Below are 15,543 nucleotides of genomic sequence, written 5' to 3' on the forward strand. Positions count from 1 at the left end.
ACATTCAATCTGCTATCCCAGGTCCATAAACTGGTCCTTCCTCTTCCTCACAGAGGGCGTTCTGCTCGATCTGGGCCATCCTGCGCTGCTCCAGAGCCGCTCGTACGGCCGGTGACAAGCGGTTTCCGGCCGCTTGAATCCGGTGGTCGTCCGAATGCTTCATTTTTAAAAAATCGATCTTTTGAACCAAAAGATAGTAAACCTCCCCTTAATTTCCATTTGTGAATGCAAAGTTGGTCAGAAGATGGTGGTTATGAAAATATCCCTAATGGGTAACGTCAAAGCAAGGTATTTGCATGCACCTGTTTAGTACGCTCGGGCAGAAGCCCCGGTTGTCCTACGTGAACAAGGTCGTGCCTGCCGGAATGAGTCGAGTCTGCTTGCAGCACGTGAAAGCTGACAGGCGAGCACACTCTAATCTGCCGAAACGGTATCCTGCTGTTTAACCACAGGCTGGCAGCCTAGTGTGCCGCTTACGGGGAACAGAAAACCACGCAGCAGATGCCGGGCGAGCACTCCGCGCCCGGTAATTTGCCAATGGGTGACGCAAACCTCAGCCGGCACGGCGTGGGACGGGACGCTAAACGATTCCGCGTCGAGACCGCAGCCACAGTAGCTGTGCGACTGCCTCGTCCCACTGAACAGGCGCCGACGTAGTTGTAGAGGAGGCGTCTCTGTACTCAGCCCGCCGTGCTATGAGTCAGCGACGCCGAGTAAATTCATCACCCCCACTCTAATAACACCAATTCCCCACTCCTATATAACGGCACACCAGCTCCCGAAAGAAATGTTCCTCGTCCCTTATAGACTCTAACTGCCTGCATTAACACTGAAAGTGAGTCTGCGACGCTCTAAACTGGCTAGAGAGCATCAGAGCGCCTTCGAAAATGTACGATCTATGTAGAACTGCTAGCAATTAATCACCGTGCATTTACCAAAATCTTTATTTTCCATTCCTGCTTCGCAGTATTACAGCAGAATTTTCTATCAATACAATTAACTTTGTGTTTTACTGTTACTGTAAAAGCACCATTTCTGAGATTTGTCCCATAGTCTATCATTAAAGAGCACATCCACATCGATAAAAGCCACATGATGATCGAGGTATGCCGACTGATTTAGCTGCCACAAACAATATCGTTTTATGCATCCCGCAATTCCATATCTGCCCTTCAGAAACCACGTGGGAGATTTTCATATTCCCTCGCTCGCTTAGGACAAACTATGAGTCCTACGGAAAAACTCAGCGGGACCTTTTTCTAAGAAATTTAATGTTGTTCAATTTTGTACTGGGATACGTTTTCGCTGGAGGCCGTAATTTGAGATACTCAAAAAAACGCACACAAGTGACTTTCAAACGCACACCCACTTCCACACTCAGTCCCCACCCATCAGGATTTCTAGTATGTCGTTCCCTACTACCACTGCACGAAAATTCGTGAATGCCCGAATTATTTCCCACATTTGCCCTTCTTGGTCTTATTACTCCACCGGCTTAGTAGAGCACTTAAAAACTGTAAAACTGACGTCTTTGTAAATTTTACCTAACAATTCTATGAATTTTAACAGCGTAAAATAAACAATTACATAATTGTATTCGTCAGGCCTTCTGACTAAGAAAGTACTGTGTTAGTAATGGTTAAGTCTGAATCGAACTGCCAACGTAATTAGTTTTTACGTAACGTTTACACAATTCGTTTTTTTCCATTATCCCCATGAGCATTTTTAATTAACAGTGTTAATGAAATAGCTGGCCTACGGCCTTGCCGCAGTGGTAAAAGCGGTTCCCGGCAGATCAGCGCTGTTGGGCTGGGCTAGCAATTTCATAGATGACCATCCGGTCTGCCGAGCGCTGTTAGCAAACGCGGGGCACTCAGCCCTTTTGAGGCAAGCTGAGGAGCTAGTTGATTGAGAATTAGCGGCTCCAGTCTCGTAAACTGACATACGGACGGGAGAACAATGTGATAACCACATGCCCTCCACATTCACATCCAGTGACGTCTGTGGGCTGAGGATGACACGGCGGCCGGTCGGTACCGTTGGGCCTTCATGGCCTGTTCGGGCGGAGTAAGAAAGTAGCTGACTATGCAGGTGACGTAATAGGCCAATCAGTGGAGACAAAAAAGGGTCGAATTAGGGAATTTTTGGGTAGCCGGAAATTTTTTATAGTGGTGGGAGGGAGTGTCTCGAAAAACAAACTGGAAATCCTAACTGGTGAGAGATAAGTGTGGGGGTGGATGTGCGCTTCAAGGTCACTTTTGTGCGTTTTCCTTGGGTAACTTGAAAACCGTGGTTTCCAGCGAAAATACATCCTACTACAAAACTGAACTACATTAAATTTCCCACAGTAAAAGCCATGTTCATTTCTTCTTTAGGAATAATAGTTTGCGCGTAGCAAGCGATAGAATAAGAAAATCTTGCGCTTGGTTTTTGAAGGCCAGATGTTGTATTGCGGGGTGCATAAAACGGCATCGGTAGAGGGAGCTGAATCACGCCATACACAAGAAAGGATGTAAAATGATCAAACACTGGTCTGAAGGTAGAACACAAATTAATGACGACGACATCTTTGCCTTTGTGGTGGACAAAAGGTCCTTGAACTGCGCTCTGATATTTTTCAGCAAAATCAAAAGTTAATTGGCAGTGGGTTATCAGTTACGCGTTCTTGCGCTCCACTGCTCAGCCGTAATAAAACGAGCTGTAGAAGTAGTTTGAGCAGTGGGGGACAAAACTGGTACTGAATATACTTCTTAGGTACACAAATTTTCAACACCAATGTCGCTCCTTTTGCATCAGGCCTTCTAAATGACATTTTCCGACGGATAACAAACCAGGCCTGTAGTAAACTGATCGTTCGCTGCCACTTCTCCACAGTACAAAGTGTAAAAACAGCTGCGCGCTGATATACCATGAAAATAGCCTTAGTGATGCGAGCGGTCTAGTTTCTTCTGAGTCTGTGTAGTACATAAAAGGAAACTAGGATCCATTCATCTGTTAATGAAAGTCTTAAAGAAAACTGACCTCTTTAACTGGCGCGGCTTATCCAAAATTATACCGTGATACCTATTGTATGCAGATGAAGGGAGAGCAGACAATTGATCGATCTACATGTTCACCTAGTACGACCTAAATGTGGTTGCAGGTTGATATTGTGCAACAAATTTTAACTATATTATTGGTGTTCTCACTTAAGGTGTCCGGAGGTCTGTTTAAGTTGTGCATTGGCAAATATGTAACAAACACTCGATGGCAACGACTTTTGCGGGGACTGGACAACCTTCAACAGAAGCCCAATTTCCACATAGTGCAAGTACGACACTGGCGGTGTTCCATATAGCGCTACTTGTCATGTGTTAGTGAAAGTGTGAGCACCCCGTGCATGGCAGGACTGAGGGACAAACAAGCAGTAGCATAAATTCGTAAATGAAATAGTAGGAAATCTTAGCGCTTGATACAGCAAAAATGTCCTCTGCCTCGAATTTTAAAATAATTTGCATAATATGTGTTGGTGTAGACAGCACAATAAACATTCCACTTCCAAAAAAAGGAAGATTAGGGCTTTTCGGCATACACTGAGCAGAAGATGGAATTAGGGAAGGAAAGAATATTCATAGTGCTCTTTTCAAAGGAAACAACTCGGCGTTTGCTGTAAGCGATTGAGGGAAACAACGGAAATTTGAAATCTGGTTGGACGAACATCCTCCCGAATGCGAGTCCTAAGTCTTAACCATTTGACGACCTTGCTCTGTGCCTGAGCTTCTAACCGATGCATTAATTACGAACTACGGAACGAAGCCTTTTTTCCGATCATATACCTGACCCACAAAACTAACAATGTACTATTTAGTGCAAGTTGACAACGGAGGGGCAGCGGTTCCGCCTGGTCGCACCAATGATACAGCGTGACACGGCGTATGGACAAATTAAGTTAGTGTAAATACTACAGTAGTAGTGTTTCCAACAATTACGACGAGGCCGGCGTACGGGACTGAATTCCTCGTGCTCAACAAACTGTTGCGCTCCGAAATATTTTAACCAGTCCTAGCATTTAATCGGTCACTTTAATTCTGGTCTCGGGTACAAAATTTTGGCATTTCATGAGTAGTACAGTAGTACTTGAAAAGGTACATCTGGTTCTGTTTGAAATATTTCATATATGAACAATCTGGTTTTATAATTCCTGTTGATTTCAATGTGGGTATATCGTGAAACATTATTGGGTTAAAAACCTGACTTTTTTGCCATTTATTTCATTAATTAATTATTTTTCGATAGAGGTTTCCGCTTATAAGCGCACTGTATAGGCCAATGAAAGTTATGCTAGATAATAGAGTCCTAGGTCGCATATATAATTTATTAGTGAAATAAGTGCCAAAGAAGTGTTCTTTTCACTGTCGTTTGAAAAGCATACTGATGCTTCCCTGCCTGTGTCGTCTTCAGGATGTTATCAATACTAAGTAAAATGAGTTTGGGAGTTTTCTTCTATGGATTGCGCTGGATTCATAACGTAGGAGGAAATCGGTTTAATTTGAAAGATTTCTATGGCTTCTGTAACCCACTCTATGTGACTACTGCGATAGTAGTTTTGTCAAGAAAATCCCTTCCATCTACCGAGATTTAGAAATATATAGAGGGAAAAAAAGGACAGTCGTTATTCTCGCTGTGGATATCATATATTAGCGAAACTGGTAACATCAGTTCTAGCTAATTTTTTTTATCCAACCAAAGACTGCGTCAAGCTATTCCACTGTACATTCATTTGTAGGCATGACGTTCTCTCTTTTGCTTGAGCCTTATTCTAAATTCGGCTTCCCGCTGTTGCTTTAGATGGCTTGATTCACACGCTGATGTGGTTCCTTAAATGTGCCCAGAGTCAATTTTCGTCCCTACACTCGTCACACCTAAACGGATGTCCCATCCGTTCGTGATCTTGGCTTTGATGTGATATTCAATTGATCCTGTCCCGGAAACATATACGACAATCCAAAAAGAAGATAAAATAATCTCTCTTTCGTGTATCCAATGTTCAGAACACTCGGGAGATATTCATGCTGCAACATAAGCTCAGATCACACGCAGAGATGTGAGAGCTTTGGTTGCCTGCCCCACCAATCGGCACGGGAGAAAGGAGCTCCAGCTTCCAAATTAATTCCATCTAATTACGGACAGCGGCTGCTGCAAGCCCGAGAAAGCGCGCCTTTTCCGCGTCTCTAGGCTGCTCTTTATTCTCAGCTCAGTGGCGGGTCTCCTGTGAATAACGGGGAATCGCAAGAGAGCTCGTACTCGAAGAATAAAAAAGTGCAGATCAATCAAATTGGTTGTCATCATCGTGCACGATATTATGAACATGACAAAAGTAGCCGCCGTTGGGTTTTCCTATCGTTCACGTCTATTAAAAGAGTCCGCCGAACCGAGACAGAACCGGGAATGTTGCAGCTGTGTCAGGCCAGTCAGATGACGTCTTTAGCCTCCTTATCGCCACGGACGAGTGCTGGCGTATAACGTGACCCCAGGCAAAGGAGCAAATCAAGAAATGGAAACACCGTAGTCGAACAAGAAGACTCAAATATCAGTGGACAAGGAGATGCTAAACGTATTTTTAATTTGTGTGTGTGTTTGGGTGGGTGGGTGGGAAGGGGAGGGGGGAGAGGGAGGGAAGAGGCTGGAGGAACTGATGTGGTGTGGTGGTGGTAACATATTATGAACGTAAGAGGCACACCGACACAGCGACGAATGAAAAGTCACACCAAGGTCGGGATTCGATGCTGGGTCTCCTGGTCAGTAGACAGGTACGTTAACCACTACGTCACCTTGTCACAGTGACTTTATGTAAGTGCACGCACTACCCTATCATGCCTCCCTCCTCAGTCCGAATTCCACGCAGGTCTCATACCGCCTGGTATTCAAACTAAACTCAAAAGACGTTGCAGAGGCTCTCATCTGTACTGGGGGGATCCTACGTGAAACCCAGGCACAGGTGCTTTAATTAAATGAAATTATCTGGCTCCAGATATCTTTTCAAGTCTCAAACGTCTGTGATACATACAAAAAATGTTTCAAATCGCTCTGAGCACTATGGTACTTAACTTCTGAGGTCATCAGTCCCCTAGAACTTAGAACTACTTAAACCTAACTAACCTAAGAACATCACACACATCCATGCCCGAGGCAGGATTCGAACCTCCGACCGTAGCGGTCGCACGGTTCCAGACTGTAGCGCCTAGAACCGCTCGGCCAACCTGGGCGACTGTGATACATACAACGTCAACATTAATATAACCGGCAAAATTCAGAGACGGGTTCCTGACTGGAATTGGAGGAGAAAACGTCTTGTGAACATGTGTCGGGAAATGCTTTGTTACTACGGTAGACGGCGCTGGCCAATGCAAGTTCCTCTGACCACGTACCGTGTGTTCCTCGGGTGTTGCAAGCTGTGTGATTGACGCAGCGTACTGTAAGCAGCAGAGTGGTCCGGTATTCATGTCGGGAACAAGTCGAGATGGTATTTGTGTAATGCCAAGCGGATGAAAATGGTCGAAAGGCAGCACAGCTACATCGAAACAAGTACCCTTAAAGACCACATCACACAACATTTCAAGCCCTTTTTGGGCACTTGTGTGATCATGGTTCCTTTCACACAGACGAACGCGCAAGGAGGCGACGGGCAGTGCGCACACCAGATTTGGAGGACCGGATTCTACAGGATATTGAGACGAACCCTAGTGCAAGCTACAAGCAAGTGGCCCGCCAAGATGGTGTAAACCAAAGTACGATTTTGTGTACGCTGCATGACAATCGCTACTATCCCTATTACCCGCAACAAATACAAGGATTATCAGCAGCGCATTTCCCTCTACGGGAAGGATTTTGTCGATGGTTTTTGCACCAGACCATCAAAATTACGGGAGTTTTGTCACCAGTGGTCATTACCGACGAAGTATCGTTACCAGAACTGGCACCATCAATCTGCATAATCATCATCCGTGGGCTACAATCAACCCTCGAGGAATGGTTGAGGCGCCTGGTCAGCATCGGCTGGACATCAGGGTGTGGGCAAGGATTCTTGGCGACCACAAACTTCGACCAGTTGTTATTCCACAACTCCCCGACGGACGAAAGTACCTGGACTTCCTGCGAAATACTCTGCCTGGGCTACTTGTGAATGTGCCTGCGGCAATACAACAGGTTATGTGGCACCGTCCCACTTCCGCATTACAGTTCGTCGACATCTCAACATTATCTTCCCCGGACGTTGCACTCTATAGCATGGGCTGCTAGATCACCGACCTTAAACCCGTGGAGTTTTACCTCTGGGGGCATCTCAAAAGCGTTGTCTCTCCTGAACCTTTGCCTGATGTGCAGACCCTTTCGTAGCGCGTTCACGACGCCTCTGACGCCGTATTGAGAGAGACCGGAACGTGCGAAACAGGGCGGCAATTTACGATGCGACATGTGAAATCGTCCATTGCATCACATGGAGGCCACTTGCAACATCTCTTGTGACGTGGATGTGATACAGCTCTGTACTGTATTCTGGTATGATTTTTTGTCGTTCCACTGGCACCGTCCATTTCCGGACACATGTTCATAGGACCCTATCTCCCCCATTTCCAGTCAGCAATCCGTCCCTGCAATTTGTCAGTTTTATTAATGGTCACCCCATATACGCAGACAAGCGTGCTAGGATAGACGGTATAGTTGTGCTAACCCACTGTGCCAGGTTGACGTAGTTGTTGGCGCGACCGCCTAATGAGCAGGAGACCCGGGTTCGAATCCCAGCTTTGATACAAAGTTTAAGTCGTCGTTTCAGTCTGCAAATATAGATTACTGATGTCTGAAACTTGAAAAGGTCTCTAAAATCGTATAGTTTTCATTTGATACAGTATCCCACCTCCGAAATGTGGGACGAAGGGGATTTTCAGTATGAAGCACTGCAGCAAGATGGCCAAGCCGACGCTTTTGGGTCAGGAAACGTCAAGTTCATTCTGTATGGAGCTGTCAGACACGCAGCTTTACTAGGCTATAAAATTTTGTCTCAGTCCCCTTATTCTGCTGTCAGCTAATGACTTCTTCCCCTTTCTTCCGATCAGCTGACTCTTGCACTTCTTCACGGACCCACTACAGCCAACATAGTTTCATTTTCATCGCGTGCTGTGAACTTGATCACGTCCATACACTTCCTTCATATCGCAGCAGCACATGCGTAATCCCAAGAAATAAAATTCGCTTCGTCCTCACTTTCCTTTATTAAAGGCTACCGGTTTCGTAAGATTAATCTCCGCCCTCCAAGCATTTCAGCTCCTAAAATTACAGCCACACGGCATAGCATAGGGTAACAGCCTGCAGTTTTATGGTTCGTGGTAGCCAGAAGAGCGTTATGAAACCATACACATTAACTGATAATGTCAGTAGTTTCGTTGTCGGGAGAGGTTGGAGTTACAGTTTTTGAAGGCAATATGTCTGGTTATGATCTCGTGTAGCTCTTCCTCGTGCCATGGTCCATGTAACTGAAAGCTACTAACTTTCCCTACAATAAGGGGCTTTAATATTGCAGTGTCAGTTAGCTGAAAATTGAAGAACAATTTTCCGAAACTGGTAGCCTTTAATAACAGAATGTGTGGCAGATTAATAACTGCTATGGAAGGGTCAGGAATGGATGAACTACATAATCATCTGTATGTATTTTTAATTGTCCTAGAGAACCATCGATAATTTCAGCTTTTTTTCTGTTGCCACAACGTCTAGTCTGAAAACCAAAATTATTATCCCCGCGTGCTGAGATTAAGAATGAATTTGCCTCAGACTGCTATTAAATGGACCTTTAATTTTGTTTTAACATGATAGATTTTGAGGCATCTAGTCTCTTCTTCAGATGTACCTGGTACATATGCGTCAGATGGACGAGTGGTACGAAGGCAATTTTTTTCTTAACTTCCGATAGAGCGCGAAATTAAAAACGCAGTGGAAAGTCCAGCTTTGCGCAGATGTGTTGTGCTGTGTCTCTGGTATCTCCGTTTATCTCATCACGTGAAATTGCCTAGAACAATAGTATCTCCCGCGAAGTGTGAAGTCCTGCTGAGGGGTTTCACCTGATTTCATGCAATCCACATAACGTAACTGCATGCGTTCCCTTCTTCATGACAGTTCGGCGCCACACTGCAGGTGTAGCGAACGTGCTCCTGCAACGTTTTCGAAGGGAAGTGTTTGATCACTGACCATACAGCCAGGATATGGCTCGCTCGGATTTTCATCTCTTCGTTCATATGAACCTTCGGCTATTAGGACAGCACTTTAGCACAGACAAAAAGTTGCAGATCAGTAACGAGCATTGGCGGGAAACACGGGCTGCTGCCTCCTATCGCGAGAGTGTTGGAAAGTTGGTACCACGCTACAAAAATTGTTTAAGTCGAAGCGCCGAATATGTTGAGAAGTAGCCGGGACGTGTAGCTAAATGATCCGAATAAAATTTTTTATTTTCTCTGTGCTTTCCATTTCGCTCCCGATCGGAGGGTGAAAAAAGCCCTGTTATGTTGTTTTTACGACAATGTACTGCTGTTGTCAAGTGTTGTGCAGTAACATTCTCTGTGAAACCAGGGGCCCAAAGCGTCACTCACGAACTGACACCGTCAATGGCCTGCTACAGAGGATGAAATATGAATTAAAAAGGTTAACAAAAAAGGTTTACTTGCAGCATTTGGAAATGAGTAAAAAATTTAATCACCCATAAATGCAATACCTGCTCAACTATTCAGCGGACATTACACTGGGGGCCGCACGAAAAAGTGGCTCCGTGTACTAGGCTGTTCATTGTCTCCCGCCGGCTGGCGTGTTGTTTCGAAGCTATTGCGACTTCGTTTTGTATTATCCGTAGAAAACCGTTGCGACTTCGTTAAGACCTTTGAAGTAAATATTTAAGCGAGATGTATCCTCCTCAAGAAAGAATCGCAACAGTGTAGGCGATCGACGATATTCGAGCACGAATGGTCCAGAGTCCAAAGAAGTCGACACGTAATTTGTCGCAACAAGTGAACGTTTAGCGTTGGTCTTGTCAACGTTTTTACACCTTATAGCGATGAAGCTCTACAAAATGGGCTACGTCTAAAAACTCAAGGAAAACAAGTCAGAAAGTCGGATCGTGGATCCTATATGTTTTGAAACAACAGCAGCGCGGAGTGGCCGCGCGGTTAGAGGCGCCATGTCACTAATCGTGCGGCCCTTCCCGCCGAAGGTACGAGTCCTCCCTTGGGCATGGGTGTGTGTGTTGTCCTTAGTAAGTAGTGTGTAAGTCTAGGGACCGATGACCTCAGCAGTTTGGTCCCTTAGGAATTCACACACATCTGAACATTTCTTGAAGCAACAGTAAACACTGCTATGTATATGCGAATCTTTGAAAAATTCAAAGATCCACAGAAGAAAGGACTGTCAGCAAAGGACTTTGGCCGGCGCCTTCGCCGGACCTAACAACTTATGAGTTTTGCCTGTCGAGCAGTCTAAAGGGCAAACTATATGAAAAAAAAACCAATAACATTAAAAGACATGAAGGACAATATTAGTAATGAAATTTTGGGAATTGATACAGCAAAGCTGCGCAAAGTGATGTAACATATTGAGGCCGTGCAGAAGTACGCTGAAGGACAAGGTGGTCATTTTCAGCCCCTAATATAATGTAATGTAAAAGACAAGATCAATTAAGTAAACGCAGACCTTTGGATTAGCTTACTTCTTACTTCTTTATTATCTAATTATTACAGGTTTATCTGACAGCTGTATTTGCTCACGGCGGGCAACAAGTGGTGCATAACTGGCAAGCAGTCTGTATTCGGGGGCGGTCTTTGGTGCGCCACAATGTACAAAAACATGCAACGAAAATAAATAAGAAACACAATAAAAAATGAAAATGTTTGATTTTAAGTTGGTCTAAGTAGAAAGCTAGAAAAGAAAAAAATTACAGCCATTGAGGTCGTCATTTCATTAGGTATGCAATGGGTCTATGATTTGACAGTGTATGTCACTGCAGGACAGTCGACGATAGCAAGATAGCATCCTAAGATAGACATACCACTCATCGATCTGGAGTTATACGTTTCACGTACACCCGAAAATAAGGCCAGAAGTCCGGAAAATCGTTTAACTGCAGTCTGAAACAAAATGCATTCTTACATTCAATTTATCGTGTGATCTGGGTGTCAAATCATTTGATAGAACTGTCCAGAATGTTATTCAAACCAATCGCGAACAATTGTGGTCCGATGACATGGTGCATTGTCATTAAAAGAAATACCATCATTGATTGGGAACATGAAGTCCGTGAATGGCTGCAGATGGTCTCCAAGTGGTCGAACTTAACCGTTTCCAGTCAATGAACGGTTCAGATGGACCAGAGGGCCAAATCGATTCAGTGTAAACATAGCCAACTTCATAATGGAGCCACCACTAGCTTGCACATCGCCATGTTCACACCCTGAGTCCATGGCTTCGTGGGGTCTGCGCAACACTACCATCAGCTCTTACCAGCTAAATCGGAACTCACCTGACAAGGCCACGATTCTTCAGTTGGCTTGCGTCCAACCGATAAGATCATGAGCCCAGGAGAGTCGCTGCAGACGAGACGCCTTATCTCTGTGATCAACAGAACCTGAGACATGAACCCAAAAAAAGTAGCATTTTTGCGCCCAGCTTTTTGCAACATGTGTCGCTGAAATTTTGTATTCTCAACGCACTCTGGACGCTATGGATCTCAGAATATTGAATTCTCTGCCAATTTCCGAAATAGAATGTCCCATGCATTCGGTTCGGACTACTATTCCGCTTTCGATATCTGTTAATTTCCGTTGTGTAGCCGTAAAGACGTCGTGATTCCACTTGTGTACAAATGACAGCTCCACCAACGCCCCGCCGTTTTGTACCTTGTGTATGTGATACCACCGCCATTTGTTCATGTGCGTATCGCAATCGCCTGACTTGTGAGTGTGTGCACCTTCGGCTGAGCAGGGAGCGTCGTGTGTTGCAGTGTCGGAGCACCACGGCGCGGCGGCGCTGTACTCGCCGCACCACCACGGCCACCACGCGCACGCCCACGCGCACGCCCACGCGCACGGCCACCACGCGGCCATGCTGCCGGCCATGGGCGCCGCCGCCGGCGGATACTCGCAGGTCAGCGCCGCCACCGCCGCCGCCGCCGCCGCCGCTCTGCTTTCCGTTCCCACAGCCGACGCCTCCGCCGCAGCTGCAGCCGCTGCCGCGCTGTCTGACGACTCCGGCCTGCCGCGCGCCGAGGTTCGTATCTCGCGGGATACACTCCACTCTGGCAGTTCCTCTTGTCCTAGCTCTACCCCAAGCATCACACGTCTCACTGATCCCTTAACATTTGTTTCCTGCAGAAGTCTTCATCCCAAGTTCGAAAATTATAAATTTCTTTGAGACAAAAAAAATCTTTATCTGATTGAATTAGATTTCCCTGGAGACATCTGAGTGTCATCTCCATCTTCCATAAGGACAAAACTTAAGTAATGTATTAAAATTTGTGCCGGGTTTTCAACCTAGGTCTCCTGCATAGTATGCAGATGTACTAACCACCACATCACCGTGGCAGTGTGACTCACACAGCTGCAGTGACATTCGTAGTCCAATGCCCTTACTAATTAAATACTGACGATCTAAGAAGGGGAATGGGCAGCAGACGTGTATTAACGGTTGTGTAAGGAAGAGCATTTGACTAGTGCAGCTGTATGAGGCACAACGCCATGGCAATTTCGTAATTAGCAAATCTCCTTCTTAAGCATATACCTGGATTCAAGTCCCAGCCGTGGTACAAATTTTAATTCATTAGCCCACTTTCTATCCTTATCTAACATAAAAATGGATTTACGAGGGGAGTTCAGTAAGTAATGCTAAGCCCGCCTGGTTGGTCTAACGCACGGCATTCCGGGCGGGAAGGAGCGCCTGGTCCAGTGAAGCGGCCAGTCTGTGGGTGGTTTTTTGGTGGTTTTCCATCTGCCTCGGCGAATGCGGGCTGGTTCCCCTTATTCCACTTATGTCGGCGATTGCTGCGCAAACAAGTTCTCCACGTACGCGTACACCACCATTACTCTACCACGCAAACAGGGGTTACACTCGTCTGGTGTCAGACGTTCCCTGGGGGGTCCACCGGGCGCCGAACCGCACAATAGCCCTCGGTTCGGTGTGGGGCGGCCGAGGGGTGAAGCGGACTGCGGTACTCGTCGTGGGGCTGTGGAACACTGCGGCTGCGGCGGGGACGAAGCCTCTCCGTCGTTTCTAGGTCCCCGGTTAACATACAATACAATACATACAAGTAATGCTACACTTTTTTTCTCGACCAATTTTGGTCAAAAAAGTACGGATTTTTTTGTGAGACATTGTGGATTACTCCTGTTTCACCCTCTACAGTTTCCACATCTACATTTATACTCCAAGCCACCCAAAGGTGTGTGGCGGAGGGCGCTTTACGTGCCACTGTCATTACCTCCCTTTCCTGCTCCAGTCGCGTATGGTTCGCGGGAAGAACGACTGCGGGAAAGCCCTCGTACGCGCTCGAATCCCTCTGATTTTACATTCGTGATCTCCTCGGGAGGTATAAGTAGGGGGAAGCAATATATTCGATACCTCATCCAGACACGCGCCCTCTCGAAACCTGGACAGCAAGCTACACCGCGATGCAGAGCGCCTCTCTTGCAGAGTCTGCCACTTGAGTTTGCTAAACATCTCCGTAACGCTATCACGTTTACCAAATAACCCTGTGACGAAACGCGCCGCTCCTCTTTGGATCTTCTCTATCTCCTCTGTCAACCCGACCTGGTATGCTGGTACGGATCCCACACTGATGAGCAATACTCAAGTATAGGTCGAACGAGCGTTTTGTAAGCCACCTCCTTTGTTGACGGACTACATTTTCTAAGGACTCTCCCAATGAATCTCAACCTGGCACCCGCCTTACCAAGAATTAATTTTATACGATCATTCCACTTCAAATCGTTTCGCACGCATACTCCAAGATATTTTACAGAAGTAACTGCTACCAGTGTTTGTTCCGCAATCATATAATCATACAATAAAGGATCCTTCTTTCTATGTATTCGCAATACATTACATTTGTCTATGTTAAGGGTCAGTTGCCACTCCCTGCACCAAGTGCCTATCCGCTGCAGATCTTCCTGCATTTCGCTACAATTTTCTAATGCTGCAACTTCTCTGTATACTACAGCATCATCCGCGAAAAGCCACATGGAACTATCGACACTATCTACTAGGTCATTTATATATATATTTTGAAAAGCCATGGTCCCATAACACTCCCCTGTGGCACGCCAGAGATTACTTTAACGTCTATAGACATCTCTCCTTTGAGAACAACATCCTATTTGCTAAAAACTATTTAATCCAGCCACACAGCTAGTCTGATATTCCGTAGGCTCTTCCTTTGTTTATCAGGTGACAGTGCGGAACTGTGTCTAACGCCTTCCGGAAGTCAAGGACAATGGCATCTACCTGGGAGCTTTCATCAAGATCCGATAGGTGGCGGCGCTAAATGTAGCTTTCAAAATGGCGTCTGTAACGGAGTTGCGCTCCAAGCAGAGAGCTATTATTGAGTTTCTTTTGATGGAAAACCAGATAATGGCAGATATTCATAGGCCTTGCAGAAAGTCTATGGAGTGCTAGCAGTGAACAAAAGCACGGTGAGTCGTTAGGCGAGGCGTCTGTCACCATCGTAGTAAGGTGACGCAAGCTGTGACTCCTGTAATTATAGGACGTGCGTACACTCTCATTCGAGGTGATGCAAACGAACTTCTCCTTCTCCACGAAAACGCAATGCGTCACACAAGTCTGCATATCTGAGAAGAGCTCACAAAACTATGTTGGACCGTTCTTCTTCATCCATCTTGCAACCTGGATCACGCACCTAACGACTTCCTTTTGACCCAATGAACGATGCACTCCGTGGGATACAGTATGTAGACGATGGGGAGCTTGTTGATGGCAACAAGACGGTGGCTCCGACGCCGACAAGTAGGATGGTGCCTTGCGGGCATACAGGCCTTCCTAGTAAGATGGCGCAAGGCCGTCGCATTGAACGGAGATTATGTGCAAAAATTGGGTTTTTGTAGGCAAAAGAGAGAGGAGTAATATGGTGTACTGGAATCGTGAATATAACCAATCTGCTTTCAGAAAACAATGTGATGTATTACTTACTTAACGCCCCTCGGAGGAAGCGGCGCTCATGTGAAACTCAGCTTGCCATTTTCTCACACGATCTCCTCCGAATCATGGATGGAGGGCCATAGATACATTCCATGTTCCTGGATCTCCGGAAAGCGTTCCACTCAGTACCACGCTGCAGACTGTTAGCGAACGCCAGGTTGTCAGATGTGAGTGGCTCGAATACTTCTTAGGTAGAAGCATCCAGTTCGTTGTTCTGGACGGTGGGTGTTCATCAGGGACGAGGACATCGTCAGGAATGTCCCGGGGAAGCGTAATAGTAGTGTTCTTATTCCTTACAGACATGAAAGATCTGACGAAGTGACAGTT

General features: G+C 45.9%; 1 protein-coding gene across 2 annotated transcripts in view; it reads left to right on the forward strand.

Moving 5' to 3' along the window:
- LOC126354223 (protein gooseberry-like) overlaps positions 1–15,543 on the forward strand; it is a 183,016-nt gene that overhangs the window by 116,410 nt on the left and 51,063 nt on the right. Inside the window, exon 6 of one of the 2 annotated variants that reach the window (XM_050003707.1) lies at positions 12,011–12,153. In XM_050003707.1, the coding sequence (XP_049859664.1) occupies positions 12,011–12,153 (143 nt within the window). Of the gene's footprint in view, positions 1–12,010; positions 12,277–15,543 lie in introns of both variants that reach the window. The other variant, XM_050003706.1, reaches the window with a different exon arrangement.

The sequence above is a fragment of the Schistocerca gregaria genome, chromosome 3, assembly GCF_023897955.1.
Source record: "Schistocerca gregaria isolate iqSchGreg1 chromosome 3, iqSchGreg1.2, whole genome shotgun sequence".
In the NCBI taxonomy this organism is placed as follows: domain Eukaryota; kingdom Metazoa; phylum Arthropoda; class Insecta; order Orthoptera; family Acrididae; genus Schistocerca; species Schistocerca gregaria.